This window comes from Hyla sarda, chromosome 5 (genome assembly GCF_029499605.1).
Source record: "Hyla sarda isolate aHylSar1 chromosome 5, aHylSar1.hap1, whole genome shotgun sequence".
NCBI classification, from domain to species: domain Eukaryota; kingdom Metazoa; phylum Chordata; class Amphibia; order Anura; family Hylidae; genus Hyla; species Hyla sarda.
Genome location: NC_079193.1, coordinates 277,563,686 through 277,581,872, shown reverse-complemented (window position 1 = coordinate 277,581,872; position 18,187 = coordinate 277,563,686). Strand labels below are relative to the sequence as shown.

Here is an 18,187-nt window from a genome sequence, read left to right as displayed (position 1 = left end):
CTACTCCAACACAGATTTTAGGCAGTGCAGATCCATCCTTGCGGAAATTTCTCACTACGGAATTTCCGCATGCATAATTGTGTGCTGAATTCCACTGTGTGGACCTCTACATTTGTGTGAATTAGTCTTCCGCAGACCCAGTCACGCTGCGGAATTTCCCCGCTAAAATTGATCCGCTGAAAGAAAAAACATGTTAATTCTTTTGGTGGAATTCTGTGTGAACTGCATTGCTGTCTATGGTGATGGAGCAGGTCCTACCACTAAAGGATTTCAGCAGCGGACGCCTAAGATAATCTTCCAGCGGAATTCCGAAAGTGGAGATTCCTCAGTGTGAACATACCCTTAGCCTATATATAAATCGCGTATACTGGGGAACTCTGGGGGAGATTTATCACAACGTGTGTAGAGGAAGAGTGGAAATTCCGTAGTGTGAACCTAGCCTTTACTTATAGCGGGTTGCCCTACGGGTTACGCTACCATTCATTTAAATGGGTCTACAGACACCCTCAGGGTCTATTCACACAGCAGAATTTCCGCTTACGGAATTCCACCTCAAATTAAAGACCATAAAAGTATGTTCACACTATGTAATTCCCGCAGAATTCCGCGAACGGAATTATGTGCTGTAAACATAAACATCAGCGTGAATGGGTTTCCACGAGAGCCGTTCACACTGCGGAATTTCAGCAGCGGACAATTCCGCCGCTGAAATTGTTCTGCGCCAAGAAAGAGCATATTCATTCTTTGCGCGGAAGTCCGCGGACACTGCATAGCCGTCAATGGTGACAGCGCAGTGCCGTGCGGTCCTACCGCTGAAGTATTGTGGCGGCGGCCGCCAGAATGGAATCTCCGCTCGCGGAATTCTGCGAGCGGAGATTCCGTTCACAATCCGCAGTGTGAACATACCCATAGACTTCTATGGGAATCCGCACTCCCATTCACACTTCTGAATTTTCACTTGCGGAATTCTGCTAGCGGAAATTCAGAAGTGTGAATGGGAGTGCGGAATCCCATAGAAGTCTATGGGTTTTAACTTGAGGCGGAATTCCGCTGTGTGAAAAAAACCCTCAGGATCCCATTCCTGGATGAATGCTGACAGACACCTGAGGCGGAGGTCAAAACGCAAAATGAATCTATCCTGACATTTGTAATACATGCGCTGCATTATTTATTTTGTGCGTTTTCAATAGTTTTGTGTGTTTGTGTGTGCGCATGTGTGTTGTTTGTGTGTATATGTGTGTGTGTTTGTGTGTATATGTGTGTTGTTTGTGTGTATATGTGTGTTGTTTGTGTATATGTGTGTTGTTTGTGTATATGTGTGTTGTTTGTGTGTATATGTGTGTTGTTTGTGTGTATATGTGTGTTGTTTGTGTATATGTGTGTTGTTTGTGTGTATGTGTGTTGTTTGTATGGCGTTTTTCTCCTGTAGCCTGTGCTGACATTCTTCACATCCAGCATCACTCCAGTCAGTGTCTTCTGGGATACATATCTGTCATGTGTATAAGACACAGGAATGCCGCCTCCTCCTCCCTGCTGCTCCCCATACACCGGGCTGGACGGTAGGTGACTCATGAGCCGGTGACACAAGGTGCAGGACTTTGCCCTCCCCAGGTGTATGATATGAGTCTCCTCTCAGTCACTGGAGGGAGGGAAGGAAAGTTTCTTTATGAAACTCGGGAGGCCCCGCCCTGCAGGGAGGTCTCATCTCTGCAGCTTCCACAAGGGAGGGGACAGGTGCCCAGTGTACTCGGGAGAAAAGGGAGCCAGGAGGCTGAGTGCTGCACACCCGGCAGGAAAGACAGGCAGAGCTGCCTGCACTGGAGGAGACGGGGACTGCAGCTGCGGACTAGTCTATTCTTCACAGCAGAGCCGGAGGCTGCTCCACTGTCCCTGCTCCTCTCCACTAGGAACTACTTAACCCTCCACCTGCTGGCTGCACTGGGAGCTGGCAATCATGGGGTCTACCGCATCGGGCAGAGGATTGTTTATTATGGGCTGCTTTTTGGCACTGATCCTGGTGAGTGCTTCCCCTGAGATCAGGACCCCCCCCCCCCCCCCCCCAAATCATCATTAATGCATAGAGCCTTTTATTTAAAATCTGACCGTAAATGGAAGTGTCAGCTGACCCCATTGTTGTATCTGGGACGTGTAACAGGTATATGTATCTGGAACCTGGGATATAATGGAGAAGAACTTACCTAATTATACTTACACACACACACATATATATATATATATATATATATATATATAATGTATCTGTGTGTATATAATATATCAGGCCACTCCTTATGCTGAAAACTTCGGGAAGTGATTCCAAATGACTTTGTGCAACCTAGTGGCTGATGTGTGACATTAAGTATGTGATCTTCCATTACCTGAGATCTATAACCAATAGAATAGCATTATAATAAAAGGGATTGATACCGGTGTAGCAGAGCTGGGTATGTCGGATTGGTTAACTTAGTACAACTTATATGGTTGTGACAAATCCGGATCTACTACATCTGTATAACTTATTTCTCTCGGGCATGCTGGGAGTTGTAGTTTTGTAACATCTGGAGGTCTGCAGGTTGAAGACCACTGCGGCCTTCGTCATCATCCAGACCCCCCCCTTTAGTTTTCTACTCACCTCCCCTAGGTGGGAAGGAAGGGTGAGCTGGTCCGGGCCATCTATGCTGCAAGGACCAGCCGTTGGCTGTCTGGGCATGCTGGGAGTTGTAGTTTTGCAACATCTGGAGGTCATGCCGAGAAATAGTTTAATTGAGATTGTAGTTTTTCAATACTTGCTACTTTATTTATCATTCTATTTGTTTATCTGTCTTTATTATGACACACACACACACACACACACACACACACACACACACACACACACACTACTGTAATGTGACACTTTATCAGCCTGTTTGCCCATTGTAGTTTAGATGAATGCAGAGGGGTAACTTGTGGCTTCTGGGGCCCCCAATGCAAAGTCTGCAACAGGGCCCCATGTGCAAATTAGAATACTGGTCTTATAGGGCAGACTTGCTTTGGGGCCCCTTAGGCACACAGGCCCTGGTGCAGCTACTACCTCTGCAACTCATATAGCTACACCTTTGAATGAATTCTTGCTGTGTCTGCTGTCATGTATGGGAGATGGAGATGAGCGAACTTACAGTAAATTCGATTCGTCACAAACTTCTCGGCTCGGCAGTTGATTACTTTATCCTGCATAAATGATTTTCAGCTTTCAGGTGCTCCCGTGGGCTGAAAAGGTGGGTATAGTCCTAGGAGACTCTTTCCTAGGACTGTATCCACCTTTTCCAGCCCACGGGAGCACCTGAAAGCTGAACTAATTTATGCAGGATAAAGTCATCAACTGCCGAGCCGAGAAGTTTGTGACAAATCAAATTTACTGTAAGTTCGCTCATCTCTAATGGGAGATAACATGTCTGGGCTCTTTCTTATGAATGTGGTTAAGCAGTAAATGTACCATTTGCATGAATACAATTGGTCTGCAGTATTGTGTTCATATAGAACAGTGGTCTCCAACCTGCGGACCTCCAGATGTTGCAAAACTACAACTCCCAGCATGCCCGGACAGCCGTTGGCTGTCCGGGCATGCTGGGAATTGTAGTTTTGCAACATCTGGAGGTCCGCAAGTTGGAGACCACTGATATAGAATATTATCGCTCCAGTTCACTATATGTGAGCCGACTGATCGCTTGTGTTATTACCCAATTGTGGGCATGGCTTTTCCATCTTTCTATGTACATGGCATCCAATGCTATCCTAAGTTCAAAGAACAATTCACTCACTGTATATTATATTGACACCTAAGCTGAATGTGTGATTTAGCTATTCGGGGCCGCATTCCACACAATATTAATTAGCTAAAACCACATGCGTGGTGTCAAATGGCAAATCTAACTCTGCTACATCTGTTCATACATTACAGCATTTAGAACTGTTATTGCCTCAACATATATATCATATTTAACTATTGATTTCTAACTAGATATAATATATTTTGGTTAATATGTACCAGGCTTAACCCTTTGTTTGCACATTACATTTACTAGTAGTGTGCATGAGGTCAGGATATAGTAAGCTCCCTGTTGTGATATGATGGTTCTTGCCTTTGTATTGTGCGCCAAATCCTAGTTTGTTTTGTTTTACGTATTTATTTATTTTTTGTTCTCCAAACAGCAAATAATAAGCCATCCTGACAACTACTTAAAGTTTAAGGTTATCACTATTCCGATCTACAATGATGTTCATAGAGGTTTATGGCTAGTCCCATTTGTCACATCATTGTGATGTCACTTACATGGGCAGTATTTGTGACACTTTGTTACAAGATTATTGCTGGATTAGTGTGTTTGCTTGTTGTACTTGTGCTGCCAAATAAGAGGTGTAATGATATAATGCAATGCAATGCAATTTTTTTTTTAACAGTCATCACCTATAATATTGGTGGAGAGGGGTGACATAATAAGCGAATACTTATCATTATTATTATTATTATTATATATATATTTTTTTTTTTTCTTTAAGTGCCCATAGTTCCAGAGAGATGTACATATGATAAGGGGTTAAAATACATAACAAAATTATCATGAAACTGTAATTGACAGACTGATATATAGCAGTGTTTCCCAACCAGGCTGCCTCCAGATGTTGCAAAACTACAACTCCCAGCATGCCTGGACAGCCAAAGGCTGGGAGTTTTAGTTTTGCAACACCTGGAGGCACACTGGTTGGGAAACCCTAATATAGAGAGAGAGGGCCCTCCTGGCGAGTGCTTACAATTAGAGATGAGTGAACTTACAGTAAATTAGATTCCTCACAAACTTCCCGGCTCGGCAGTTGATGACTTATCCTGCATAAGTTAGTTCAGCTTTCAGGTGCTCCGGTGGGCTGGAGACTCTCTTCTAGGACTGTATCCACCTTTTCCAGCCCACCGGAGCACCTGAAAGCTGAACTAATTTATGCAGGAAAAGTCATCAACTGCCGAGCCGAGAAGTTCGTGACGAATCGAATTTACTGTACGTTCGCTCATCTCTACTTACAATCTGTAAGGTTACACATAATGTTGTCAGTATTTGTTGCCAAAATCAGAAGAGGACTTTGAGAAAAACTATAATGGAAAGATTTGCACTTTTTTAGTATTTGGACCCACTTCTGGCTTTGGCCAAAGTTGAGGGTGCTATTCTACATTCACTGATTCATAATAATAATAATAATAATAATAATAATAATAATAATAATAATAATAATAATAATAATAATAATAATAATAATAATAATAATAATAATAATAATAATAATAATAAAAATAAAAAATTCTATAAACAAAAGAGAATACGTTATTTTTAACAACTAGAGCTTTGGCTGGTACACATTTATAATACCTGATGGGAAAACATTTGAGAGACTCTTAAGGCTAAGTTCACATTCCAAGTACAACCCATCAGAAAATGTATGGAATCCACCATAGTAACAAAATAATATGCATTAAAAAAAAAAAAAAAAAAAAATTTCGATTGTCTGGCGACTATAATGGATTGTTCTGCTTCACCAAAGACTCGTGTTAATAAAATAAGGAACTAAGGAGACCTCCTTTGAACTTAATCGTGTTACAATCTTGCATTTTAATGCTGTAATGACAGCCAAGCTTTCATGTTTGTTATGGAAGTTCTTTTAAAGTAGGATCAAATAGGCTTGTGTATTAGGGAGCTTCATATACAGCAGGTGCCTGATCTTCTGTTTCCTAAGTTTCTTCCATGAAGATCTGTGATGGGGAAATCATGGTTTGTTGCTTTTGTCCTGCTTTTCTATATGCCCTGTTAAGTAGATAATATTTGCAATAAACAGGGATAGACAAAACGCTGGGGACTGTGAAAGGGGTACTCTGGAGGAACAAATGACTTCTATTTAAAAATCTTAAATCTTTCCAGTACTTATCCACTGCTGTATGCTCCAGAGAAAGCTGTGTGGTTCTTTCCAATCTGAGCACAGTGCTCTCTGCTGACACCTCTGTCCATGTCAGGAACTGTCTGGAGCAGGAGAGGTTTGCTATTGGATTTGCTCCTGCACTGGACAGTACCTGGTACACACCTAGGTGGCAGCAGAGAACGGGAAAGAACTAGACGACAACTTCCTCATAGCATGCAGCTACTAATAAATACTGGAAGGTGTAAGATTTACAAATCTGTATAACTTCCTGGCACCAATTGATTTAAAAAACGTTTTTTCTTCCCCCTCGAATACCCCTTTAAGCTAGGGCTACTCTATGACATGGGCTGTGCACAACCATAATAAGTCTGACTTACTATACTGCAACTTTGTTCAAGTTTTAATTTGGCTGCAAAAAATAAATAGCAAACAAGGCGTAGTAGCATGCAACTAGGATTGAGGCCAGTACGTGCACAGTCACTTACAAGTTGCACCTGCCACCGCAAACTTATCCTCCTGGATTTTGTGTGATTGATGTGATGCCGCAATACAACATTACAATCTTCATGTTGCATGAGCAAAGTCACTATGTAGCCCAAGAGTGGCCCCCTGCAGACATCAAGAGAGACAAATTACCGTATATACTTGAGTATAAGCCGACCCGAATATAAGCCGAGGCCCCTAATTTCACCCCCAAAACCCAGGAAAAGTTATTGACTCGACCATAAGCCTAGGGTGGGAAATAAATCATCCCTCCCAGTTATTAACAACCCCGTTATTATCCCCCCCCCTTCATCATCACCGCCTGTCAATCACTTTCAGTGGTCTTCAACCTGCAGACCTCCAGATGTTGCAATACTACAACTCCCAGCATGCCTGGACAGCCATCGGCTGTCCGGGCATGCTGGGAGTTGTAGTTGTGAAACATCTGGAGGTCCGCAGGTTGAAGACCACTGCGGCCTTTGTCATCATCCAGACCCCTTTTTAGTTTTCTACTCGCCTCCCCTCGGTGGGAAGGAAGGGTGAGCTGGTCCTGGCCATCTATGCTGCAGGGACCGTCCGGTGGGGAGAGTTAGTCGTTCCGGCCTGTTCATTTTCACAGGGAGGCCCTCTTCTCCACTCCGGGCCTGGCCCCGGCCTAGTGACGTTGCCTTGATGACGACGCACAGGGACATCCGTGCGCAGCAGACGTACCTGCGCATGAACATCCGTGCGTCATAGTCAAGGCAACGTCACTAGTCCGGGCCTGGAGCAGAGAAGAGGGCCTCCCGGTGAAGATGGACAGCCCGGAACGACTAACCCTCACCACCGGACGGTCCCTGCAGCATAGATGGCCCGGACCAGCTCACCCTTCCTTCCCACTGACGGGAGGTGAGTAGAAAACTAAAGGGGGTGTCTGGATGATGACAAAGGCCACAGTGGTCGTCAACCTTCAGACCTCCAGATGTTTCAAAACTACAACTCCCAGCATGCCCGGACAGCCGATGGCTGTCCGGGCATGCTGGGAGTTGTAGTTTTGCAACATCTGGAGGTCCGCAGGTTGAAGACGACTGAGAAGGGATTGACAGGTGGAGAGTTAACTCGAGTATAAGCCGAGGGGGGGGGGGGGGGGGGGTAGTTTTCAGCACGTAAAATCGTGCTGAAAAACTCGGCTTATACTTGAGTATATACGGTAACATTTTTTTGAGGTCAGTATAGTATACACTGTAAAGGGCTACAGAATGTCGGCACAATTTAAATGAATAATTGCTTATGAAATACCTTAGACCATTACTGTCCTATCTATACACACACTATATATATATATATATATATATATATATATATATATATATATATATATATATATATATATATATATATATATATATATATATAATATATTTTGAAAAACAGAACATTCTTTCACTAGTCCTTGTTTAATTCTGTTCTGGGTGCTGAGGACCTTCCTGTTGATCTAGGGCGGCCTGTGATGGTGTTTGTACATGATTGTAGACAGAGCTGTGGGCCTTTAAATCAGGATAGTTACTTTGTTTTTATTTAAAAAAAAAAAAAAGGGATTAAAAAATAACGCTGAATAATCTATTGAATTGCGTGGACTACTGGTCCTTTGTTCCCAGGAATGAGTAGTAAAATGAGCTGTTCCTCTAAGAAGACAGAACGCTGATTTATTTCTTCTCTGATGCTGGGTCTCATGACCCCTAACATGGGTTACTGCAGAAAGACCAACACAGAGTCCCAGGAATGTGGAGGCGTGGGCACGACAGGGAGCAGAATGGCTAGGAGATTTAATAGTTTGGGATAAATGAAAGTCTTTTATAGGTTTTTCCTTTCTTTTGGAAGAGATTGAGGTTTATAAGAGATTCAGCAAGATTTGAAGCACATAAACTAGGTAAATATGTCCTGACAATAAGCAACAACGTGTTACAAAGTATGTCCTGTATGGTTTACAGGGGACAGAATGAAACCCCACTTTATAGCTACATAAACTTACTATAGTCCTCTCTGAACTATATATGCTGTAAGCGGTCAGAAAACCTGGTCTAAGCCAGTGTTTCCCAACCAGTGTGTCTCCAGCTGTTGCAAAACTACAACTCCTAGCATGCCTAGACAGCCAGAGGATGTGCAGACATGCTGGAAGTAGTAGTTTTTCAACAGCTGGAGGGACGCTGCTTGGGAAACACTGGTCTTTGCAGTCAGGCCCTTTTCACACTATAAAAACATTTCTGTTATGAACGCCCGTTAGGATAACGGGTTAAAATGGCTATTAGAAAAATCTCATAGACTATAATGGGATTTTCTAATGGCCGTTAGTGTTTTTGTACCGGCCGTATAATTGGCGATTTCCTAACAGGCGTTCATAACGGAAAGGTTTTTATAGTGTGAAAGGGGCCTTAGATAGCAAAGGCCGATACGAAACAGCATTTTGGTTAAATGACAAAAGGCAACAACAAAACATGAGACTGTATAGTTTCCAGTGTCTGTTTAGCCTTGAATTTGACCTGGATGGGCAGTTTTTTTTTTTATTTTCATGTTTTTATATTCTTTTGGAAGTCCTATTTTGGATAGGTGTGTAAAAGAGGATGTGCTAGCTAGCAGAAATAAGCACATTCCCAATTATAGCTAAATTATGTCTGGGACATGTACATGTTATTTATTACGTTTTTGTTGTTTTCTATTTTTAGCCATCAATTGTTGCGAGGAAGCCATGCCACAAAGTGAAACTCATAGTACCACCTGTTATCTACTCCGGATCTATGATTGGCAAAGGTGAGTAAATTTTTGCACTTTACAATATTTAATACAGTCTTGTTACTGCTCACATGTGATTGTAACAGGTGGTTGCCCAATGCTGGTCTAAGGCCAGGTTTTCATAAATTTTTGATTTTTTTTTTTTTCTTTTAAGCAAAAAACGCCCATAAAAACGCCCATTCTGCGTCAGTGTTTTTTTTCTCCACAGAAAAAGCTGTGGCCAGATGTTAGCAGTAAGTCAATAGGGAACTGCAAAATGCCATAGCCACTTTTTTACTTTGCACAATTTTGGGCTCCCTGACAGTTTTTGAAAAATGATCTCATGTTGAGACTTTGGTGTTTTCTTTTATTTTTATTTTTCATGAAAATCTTTGGTGTTTCTTCCATCGAAGTCTATGGGAGTGAGCCCCCCCCCAAAAAAAAAAAAAAAAAAGCCATGTGGGTGTAACATTGGCTTTTATTTTTCTTTTGGTCCGGTCTTTATCCCGCCCCAGTTTGTATTATTTCAGTGTATCCTTGCTGCGGTTCTACTCAAATATATTTTATGTGAAGTTATCATGTTTGTTAATTACTTAATAAAGATTATTAATTAGGCCCCTTTCACACTGCCGGTATGACCCGTCAAATACGTCCAGCCGTAATTTTTATGGGTCATAACGTCCAATAACTGGTCCTGATGGACCCCATTATAGTCAATGGGGTCCGTCAGGCGCCATTATTTTCGAAGAGAAAAGCCGGAGAAAAAGACGGTGCAAGCACTATTTTTTACTTTTTTTTATTTTTTTTTATCCTAAAATAATGTTTTTCACACTGCGGGAGACAACCGGCAGTGTGAATGTAGCCTTAGTTAACAAAGATGATCAATTTGGCTTTTCTGTGTTGGTGGATCTTTTTCAGTACTACTTGTTTTTAGGTGTAAAAATTGTGAACAAGAGTTTGCATGGGCAGTCACAGATGAGCCAGATGTTTAAAAAGGTGTGTTCTTCCCCAATATCTCTGGTCAATCTAATGATAGCAGGATTCTGCTAAAAGGGGGTATGGCCTGGTGAAAAACGACTTATTCCCTATCCACAGGATAAAGAATTAGTGTCTGATTGCAGGGGTACGGCATTGAGTCGGCACACTCCATTAATTCTCTAGGCCTGAGGGCTGTACTCGGGCATCTCCAGTGCTCCCATAGAAATCAGTGGAGCAGGTTCCATTCAGGAGAGCGGGTCCCGGTGGTCGGATCCCCAAGATCAGACACTTACACACCATCAAGTTGCTGCCAGTAATCTACATTTGGATTAATAAACTTAATGGGGAGATTTTGTTAGTTTTCGTGGACTTGTGCATTATTTATCACACATCATGAGACTATAATGATAAATTATGTTCTGCCAACAGAAGAGACTTGAAAAATGACATCCAACACAACTCTGACCAATCTCTCCCAATGGGCCTGCAAGAAGCACACTGTGGTATAGGTTAGCATACTTTCTTTACACATTGCTGACATACTACAGTGTGTCCCCTGCAGGTTCAAAGGGGGGGGGGGGTAGATTTATCTAAACTTGTGCAGAGGAAAAGCTGACTAGTTGCCCTTAGCAATTTTAAGGAGACTTAAAAAAAAAAAAAAAAAAAAAAAAAAAAAAAAATGAAAATAGCGCTCTGGTTGCTATGGGCAGCTGCTCCACTTTGCCTCTGCGCAGCTTTTCGTATATATCCCCCATTGCCTGTGTATAATGGATCAAATGTAATTTACTGGTGACTATGTCCGGTCTATTTCTTAGATGTATACTGTTTTTGTGGGGGGGGGGGGGGCAGTGCAGCAGACCATGCTATTGAGTCCTGCACAGAAACACTGGCCCAGATCTGTCACATGAGACAAACATGTGTCGTCTTTGGCCATATCTACAAACCACAGCTCCGCTTTTATGTTACCAAAGCAGTGTGAGAAATTAAAGCTGAGCTGTGTTTGGTTGGATGGGCAAAGCCAGACTGTGTTGTAGACTGATAAGGCTGGGCCTAGAGGTTTGACGACTGGACCAATCCATATTTATTAGTAGAATTTATTAAAGGGGTTATCCAGGAATAGAAACCAAGCTAATTTCTTCTAATAAAAAAAATAAAATAAAAAAACTTCACTTTTCCTCACGTTGTGTATGGTATTATAACTTCACTTTAATTGAACTGAGAGGCAATTTCTAATCTAATCCTGTATAACCCCTTTAAACATGAGGCTCCTTAAACTCGCTGGGGTGACTGCAGTACAGTTTGCCAAAACATTTGGGCAACGTAGGATGAACGGCCCCTTACAATAGCAGTTGGCTTTTTTTTTTGTAAAGATTTTTCTTCTAAGGGTAAGTTCACACAGTAAAATTTTAACAACGTATTTTACTTTACACGCGCATTTCCATCCGTGATCTATAACAGGTTCCAAATGAGACAGAAAATGCGCACTTTAAGTTTGTTTTTACACCATGTGAACATACCCTGACAGTGTTCATACATTTGACATTGTGATTTGCGACTAGCATCCAAAACCAGGATTGTACTGGGTGAATACTAACTCCAAAGCGTAATCTCAGGTCCGATCACACTTCATTCCTGTCCCTGTTAATCGTATCCATTGGCAGCATCCCACCAAAAACTGAATGCTGACGGGAACATCGGACCCCATTCACTTATGTCCAAAGTCACCCCTAATTACTCCCTTCAGAACGTATACGCTATTTAAACTCATAACGGGGACTGTAGTGCTTTTAAAATGGCACAAATGTTTGAAAAGGAGTCACTACAGTAGACCAGGGTTTCCCCAACCAGGGTGCATCCAGCTTTTGCAACAGCTTGAAGCACCCTGGATAGGAAATATTGCAGCAGACATATGAAAATGTCACCACTGGAGTGACATGCAGCAACTACACCATTAACCTGTTAAGGACACTACCAATTTTGACAGTTTTTTTTACAAAACCAGTTGTGCTTTGTAATGACACTCCTCTTACCCTAAAATGTATGGTAAACCCCCCAAAAATATTTGTGTAAGGAAATTTAATACATCAATGGAGGAGGGGGGGGGGGGGAGGGGGGGGGGGAAATGGTTGCACATCTACATCTTGTACAAAGATCCTGTTCTTCTCAGCAAATATATAAAACAAACAGGTTGTGTATATTCCTATGGTGCAAGCCTGCCAGCCACATCACGGTCACGTATGTAGTGGGTCCCTAACCTAAATCGGCGCAAGGCTGAGTGGCAGCAACCACCACCACAACACCAGTGCCCTTAAGGGAAACGGGCCAGTGGCAGAGCAGCTTCAATGATGCCTGACCTAGTCCTCTGTTATGGGTCACCCGCACTACTACACAGACACGGCAGCAATGGCCAGTGCACCACAACCAGTGTAAACAGATGGCAAAGCTCACTCACCACATGCTCCCAGTCTGAGGACTGCCAGAAACACTTTGTAATTTCCTGTCAATTAAATAGGTCAGGGCTGAGTGGGCGGGGCAGAGTGCTAACCAAATAAAACAAAATGAGGGGGATAGAACTCACAATAAGGGTATGTTCACATGGTGGAATTTCTGCGAATCCACAAAATTCAACATTTTCTGAAAGGCATTGCAGAATTCTCAGAGCACAGAATTCTGCCGAAATTGGTGTCGTAATGATAACAAATGTTGTGTTTTTTTTTGTTAGTTTTTTTTTGTTATTTAGTATATAAAGATTTGCTTTTAGCTGTATTTTAATTATTTTTATTTGTTTGTTACTCCCTAGTAAACCTGCAGTCGTGTATGCATTCCAATGATGTCATCGGTGGGACAGACAATCCTGATTATGTTGTAGAACATGTGGATTCCCAATATGCCATATATTCTACTAAGCGGATTACAATGCCGAATCATGCCTTGTCTTTTAACATCATTCTCCGGGATAGCGTTCTCTCCACTGAGAAGCTTGTTCGTATTAAGCTCGTAACTGAAGAAAAGGTAATTTTATTTTTTATTTTGAAGTTTAAAAGGTTATTTTGAAGTTTCAGACTCACAAGCTAAGTCATGCCAGCAGGTCCTGCATTGTTGGGCATTCTTAAAAATACCCTTTAATTCTATAGCTTGTCATGGGGTGTTTCACGGAGTTTCTAGAATGATGCTAGCGTCGATAATAGATGTACAGAAGCAGCACATCTTTCCATTACACAACATACAAACCTGCTATGATCTGAGATGTTTGTCAAAGAATTCTTGGCCCATTACCATAAAATGTTGGGAGTGTAACTCTAAGAATAGTCTACTGAGAAAGCCCTGCAGAAGACATAGGTTACTCCGGCAACTCAAAGGAGTTTGATAACATTAGTATTTCTGTAGTATAATCTATTGAATAACACTTTCAGAAAAGACCTCTCAACTGGAGTTTCACTTCTAGACATTACAGAAGAGGCCAGATAGTGGTTCGGGACTTTCCTTTGAATTTGTACATGGCTTAAAGGGGTACTCCGCCCCTAAACATCTTATCCCCCTATCCAAAGGAACCCCCACAATCTCTCCTGCAGCACCCCTGTCATTTGGTGCAGGGAGCAAACTTAGCTCTGTGCCTGATGACTGGCAATGCAGGGCCCGCCCCCTTCTTGATGTCACGCCGATGTCACATGACGGCCATCACGCCCCCTCCCTCAGACTTGCATTGAGGGGGCGGGGTGTGACATCATGAAGGGGGCGAGGCCGTGATGTCACAAGCCTCCGGCCCCTGCATCGACAGTCATCAGGCTAGGAGTGAAGTTTGCTCCATGCACCAGATGACTGGGTGCTGCAGGAGAGATCGTGGGGGTTCCCAGTGGCAGGACCCCTGTGATCAGACATTTTATCCCCTATCTTTTGGAGTAAAACTACCCCATAGACTCTTAATCTTATCCTGTGTGACTTAATGTTTGTTCTGTGTTTTTCAGGTTGGTAAAACAAGACTTGTCAGAGAACTGTTAAGGCGGACAAAAAGAAGATGGCGTCCTATGCCCTTCTCAGTCCATGAGAACTATAGAGGAAAATTTCCAGCTCATGTTCAACAGGTACAGTCAGCTCAACTGCAAACATTAAAAAAAAAATTTAATTTCTGTAATAAAACATAGATGATAAAACCCCTATACTAATACACTTGAAGAAAAATGCATCATGGAGGCAAAACATGCAGCATTATGGTAACAGGTGTCTATCCTTCTGAAGATGGAAAGAACAGAACCTATTCAGGGCAGTAATGGACAATCTGAGTAATCTATAGTCATGCAAGGTTCTGTTGATGTAAAAAGTGATTCCAATATTATGTGTAGGGGATTTTGTTAATATGGATAAACAAAACCAGGAACAGCTAATCCTGTTGATTCTTTACTATACGAAGTTCTGTAAAAGCACTGTTTAAACTTTTTCATATCAAGGCAGTTCCTGGTCCCTATGCTGTGAGAGGAAGTTCCCCCTTCTGTTCATTTTAGAGCACTGCTGCCTCCCAGCAAGAAGAAATAATTTTGGTCAACCAAACCCCAAATCACTCTTCATGTCGCATAGCAGGCTTTTTTTGGTCCTTAAAGGGGTACTTCGTCCCTAGACATCTTAACCCTTATCCAAAGGATACGGGATAAGATGTCTGATCGCTGGGACCCCCGCGATCTCCGGGCCAACACCAGTCATTCCCCCTCTCGTAAATGGGAATGGAGGGGGTGTGACATGACGTCACAACCATGGCCCGGCCGGAGCTAAGTATTCTGAACATAATGTCAGAGATCAAAAAGTCCCAATGGCCGGACCCCTGCGATCAGACATCTTTTCCCCTATCCTTTGGATAGGGGATAAGTTGTCTAGGGGTGGAGTACCACTTTAACTAAATTTATGAGTAATTTAATAAAAACAAACCCACACTTGAATGTTTTGGCTTGTTCCCTTTTTATAATGTTCAAGGCACACTGACCATTTTTTATTATTTTACTCTTTTGTGGTACAATGCACTTATTGGTTGTTGTCCTTCCTGGTAAATAAGCATGTCTGTTTATATTTAGGATTTCAATGATAGGATATATATATATATATATATATATATATATATATATATATATATATATATATATATATATTTTTTTTTTTTCTTTCCTGCAGATCCAATCTGATACTCAGCAAGAATATGAGATATATTACTCTATCACGGGGCAGGGAGTTGATCAGCCACCCATTGGATTGTTTGAGATAAATTCTAAAACTGGTGATATTTATATCACTGGGCCAGTCGATCGTGAAGAATATCCATTTTTCCAGGTATGCTTTCTCAATTCCCTTTTTTATATACTTTTTTTATTTTATATTAAAGGACATATTTTACACAGTGATGACCTAACTTAAACTTACACTTAGTTACTGTTTATTTATTTTCTTTATTTTTAGCTTATGGCTTATGCAAAAACAAAGGATGGTTATGCTCCTGAATCTCCACTCGACCTGCCCATCATAGTAGAAGACGACAATGATAACGCACCAGTTTTTACAGAACAGTCATTTTGTGCAGAAGTTCTGGAGCACACCAAAGCTGGTAAATCGAGACCACTTTTTTTTTTGTAATGTATTAGTATCATTAATGTATCCATGGTCTTATAAACGCATCCATCTAAATGAGATTTTATAATATATATATCTCTATCTCTTTCTCCATCTAACCTTATAACTCATAAGAGGTATAATTTTGTATGTGTATGCATATGAGGCATGTTGGCATACATGAAGCAATATGATCTACATTCTACAGGAACCTCTCAAGTTACATTTCCAGCATCAGTGCATCTTAATTACACATAAATGCTGCTTGTGGGAGAAGAATTAAGTAGGTGCGGACATGCATAAGCAGACGTTACCTGACCCGCCAAACAATTCTTACTGTGTTTAGAATCGGTGGTTGAGAAATATGACTAAGGTTTCCTCCCATCTGGCTTCACAAGGGCTTGGGCACTTTGTCGAGCGCCACAACTCCTGTAATTTAGAATTTGGCAGGGGCCCAAGACCACAGACCGAACAGTTGGCACCTTCTGACATGCTATTATGGCATTTCACAAGAGGTTTGTTTGGATTGGTGACTTTCCTCTCTTAAAGGGGACCTGACAGCAGCTTTCAAGTTAATTAACAAAGCCCATTACCAAATATGGCCTAGACTCTGGTTTGTTCTTCATAGGTTGCCCCTGTGCTAAAAACAAACCCATTTTTTGTAAATATGGAAATGAGATTGAAGAGACCATGTTCCTTATTGCCTCATAGTATAGAAGAGTGTATATGCTCGGCACCGGTAGTTGGAGAGACCGCAGTGTATGGTGTCAATACGGCAGGGAAATGTACCAAGAGTAGCGTGCTGTGATTCTCCAAGTGTTGGTGCAGTATTCCCAAAGTAATAGCAAGTAGATACTGTAAACAGAAGCAGGATGGAAAACGTACTCTCCACTTTCTTGGTTGGACGAATCAATCTTTATTGCAGCATATGGCTCATAATGTGCACAGGGAGCTAAAGGTGGACATAGGCCGGGGCGGCAACTAGTTTCACGCACATGGGTGCTTCCTCTGGCTCGCACTGACCTGACGGTCAGTGCGAGCCAGAGGAAGCGCCCACGTGCGCGAAACTAGTTGCCGCCCCCTGCCTGTGTTCACCTTTAGCTCCCTGTGCACGTTTGTACCTGAAGATTTTATGAGCCATATGCTGCAATAAAGATTGATTAATCTGACCAAGAAAGTGTTGAGTGCGTTTTCCATCCTGCTTCTGTTTACAGTATGTTCCTTATTGCTCCCAGTGTCAAAGTATCCCAGCACATCTCCATCTTTACTATATATAAGTCCACTGAGAGAAGGGAACATCATTGCTCATATGCCGGCCTGTTGTCAGACAACGTAAAAAAAAAAAAATACAAAAAATTACAAAAAATGTTTACTCTGGACAGGGAAGACAGCTTTGAGTTCATCACAGACAAGTGGGGCAGATGTGAAGGGGTTATAACAGAGACTGATGTATGTTGGGATATCCTGACACTGATGAGAAATTCCCCTTTGGGCACTTCTGCCATATTTACAAAGGTTGCTTCTGTGGTGAAAAGCAAAGCAGCCTAATGGAAATAAAGGTAAAGCATGTCCCTCACCCCTAGGCTAAGCCATATCTGACCATGTACTTAGTTTATTGACTTGATAGCTGCTGACAGGTCCTCTTGAATATATATGTATTTAGTGAATCACTTTTATTTTAATAACTTCAGGTGAAATGCTATTAAATTATTAAACATTTAGCATTTCCTCATACAGCTGAATTTTTTTATTTATTTTTTAATAGGTGAGATTGTAGGAAGAGTAAATGCTACAGACCGAGATCAGCCAGGCACACGCCACACCCTGCTGAGATATTATATTATTCAGCAAAGTCCTCCATCGCCTCTTATGTTTAACATAAATCCCGAAAATGGAATAATCACTACCGCTTCAAACCGGCTTGACAGAGAGGTAATACATTTTTCTTATGACTCATGAGTTTCTACCTTTTCTGCATGTCCTCTACAGCAATGGAGCAATAGACTATGTAGCAGTGAATCAGATAAAATGCCTGTGAATTTGTGCTGCCTGATGGTGACTTTAGAAGAATAAGAATATCTTTTTATTTTTTACCTTATTTTATTTAATAAAAGGAGAAAAGGGGGTCAATTCAAACTTTTAGATTGCATATATTATTAAATGCTATGCAATAGCATTGATCCGTGTTATTGGTGCTCTGCGGTGCCTCGTATTAGCTGTGGGTCCTGGCTGGCCTTAGCAACCGTGAGAATGGTCCAAACCCAATTAATGAGACAGGGCATAGAGGTACGCCCTCGGTTCTTAAGTACCAGGACGCAAGGGCATACCTGTACACCCTTCGTCCTGGACGAGTTAAATAAATGATATGAACAAGTGATGTTAAACACAACATAGAATACAGATAAAATGATTTTTACATTATAAACCCTGTTTAGGGTAATCGCACATT

At 41.7% G+C, this 18,187-nt stretch overlaps 1 protein-coding gene across 1 annotated transcript in view; it reads left to right on the top strand.

Moving 5' to 3' along the window:
• The first annotated feature begins 1,723 nt into the window (after positions 1-1,723).
• LOC130274027 (desmocollin-3-like) overlaps positions 1,724-18,187 on the top strand; it is a 29,826-nt gene continuing 13,362 nt past the window's right edge. The window contains exons 1-7 of the mRNA XM_056521774.1: positions 1,724-2,017; positions 9,126-9,210; positions 12,950-13,161; positions 14,115-14,231; positions 15,307-15,462; positions 15,589-15,733; positions 17,504-17,670. Of these exons, the coding sequence (XP_056377749.1) occupies positions 1,955-2,017; positions 9,126-9,210; positions 12,950-13,161; positions 14,115-14,231; positions 15,307-15,462; positions 15,589-15,733; positions 17,504-17,670 (945 nt within the window). The 5' untranslated portion in view covers positions 1,724-1,954. The remainder of the gene's footprint in view (positions 2,018-9,125; positions 9,211-12,949; positions 13,162-14,114; positions 14,232-15,306; positions 15,463-15,588; positions 15,734-17,503; positions 17,671-18,187) is intronic.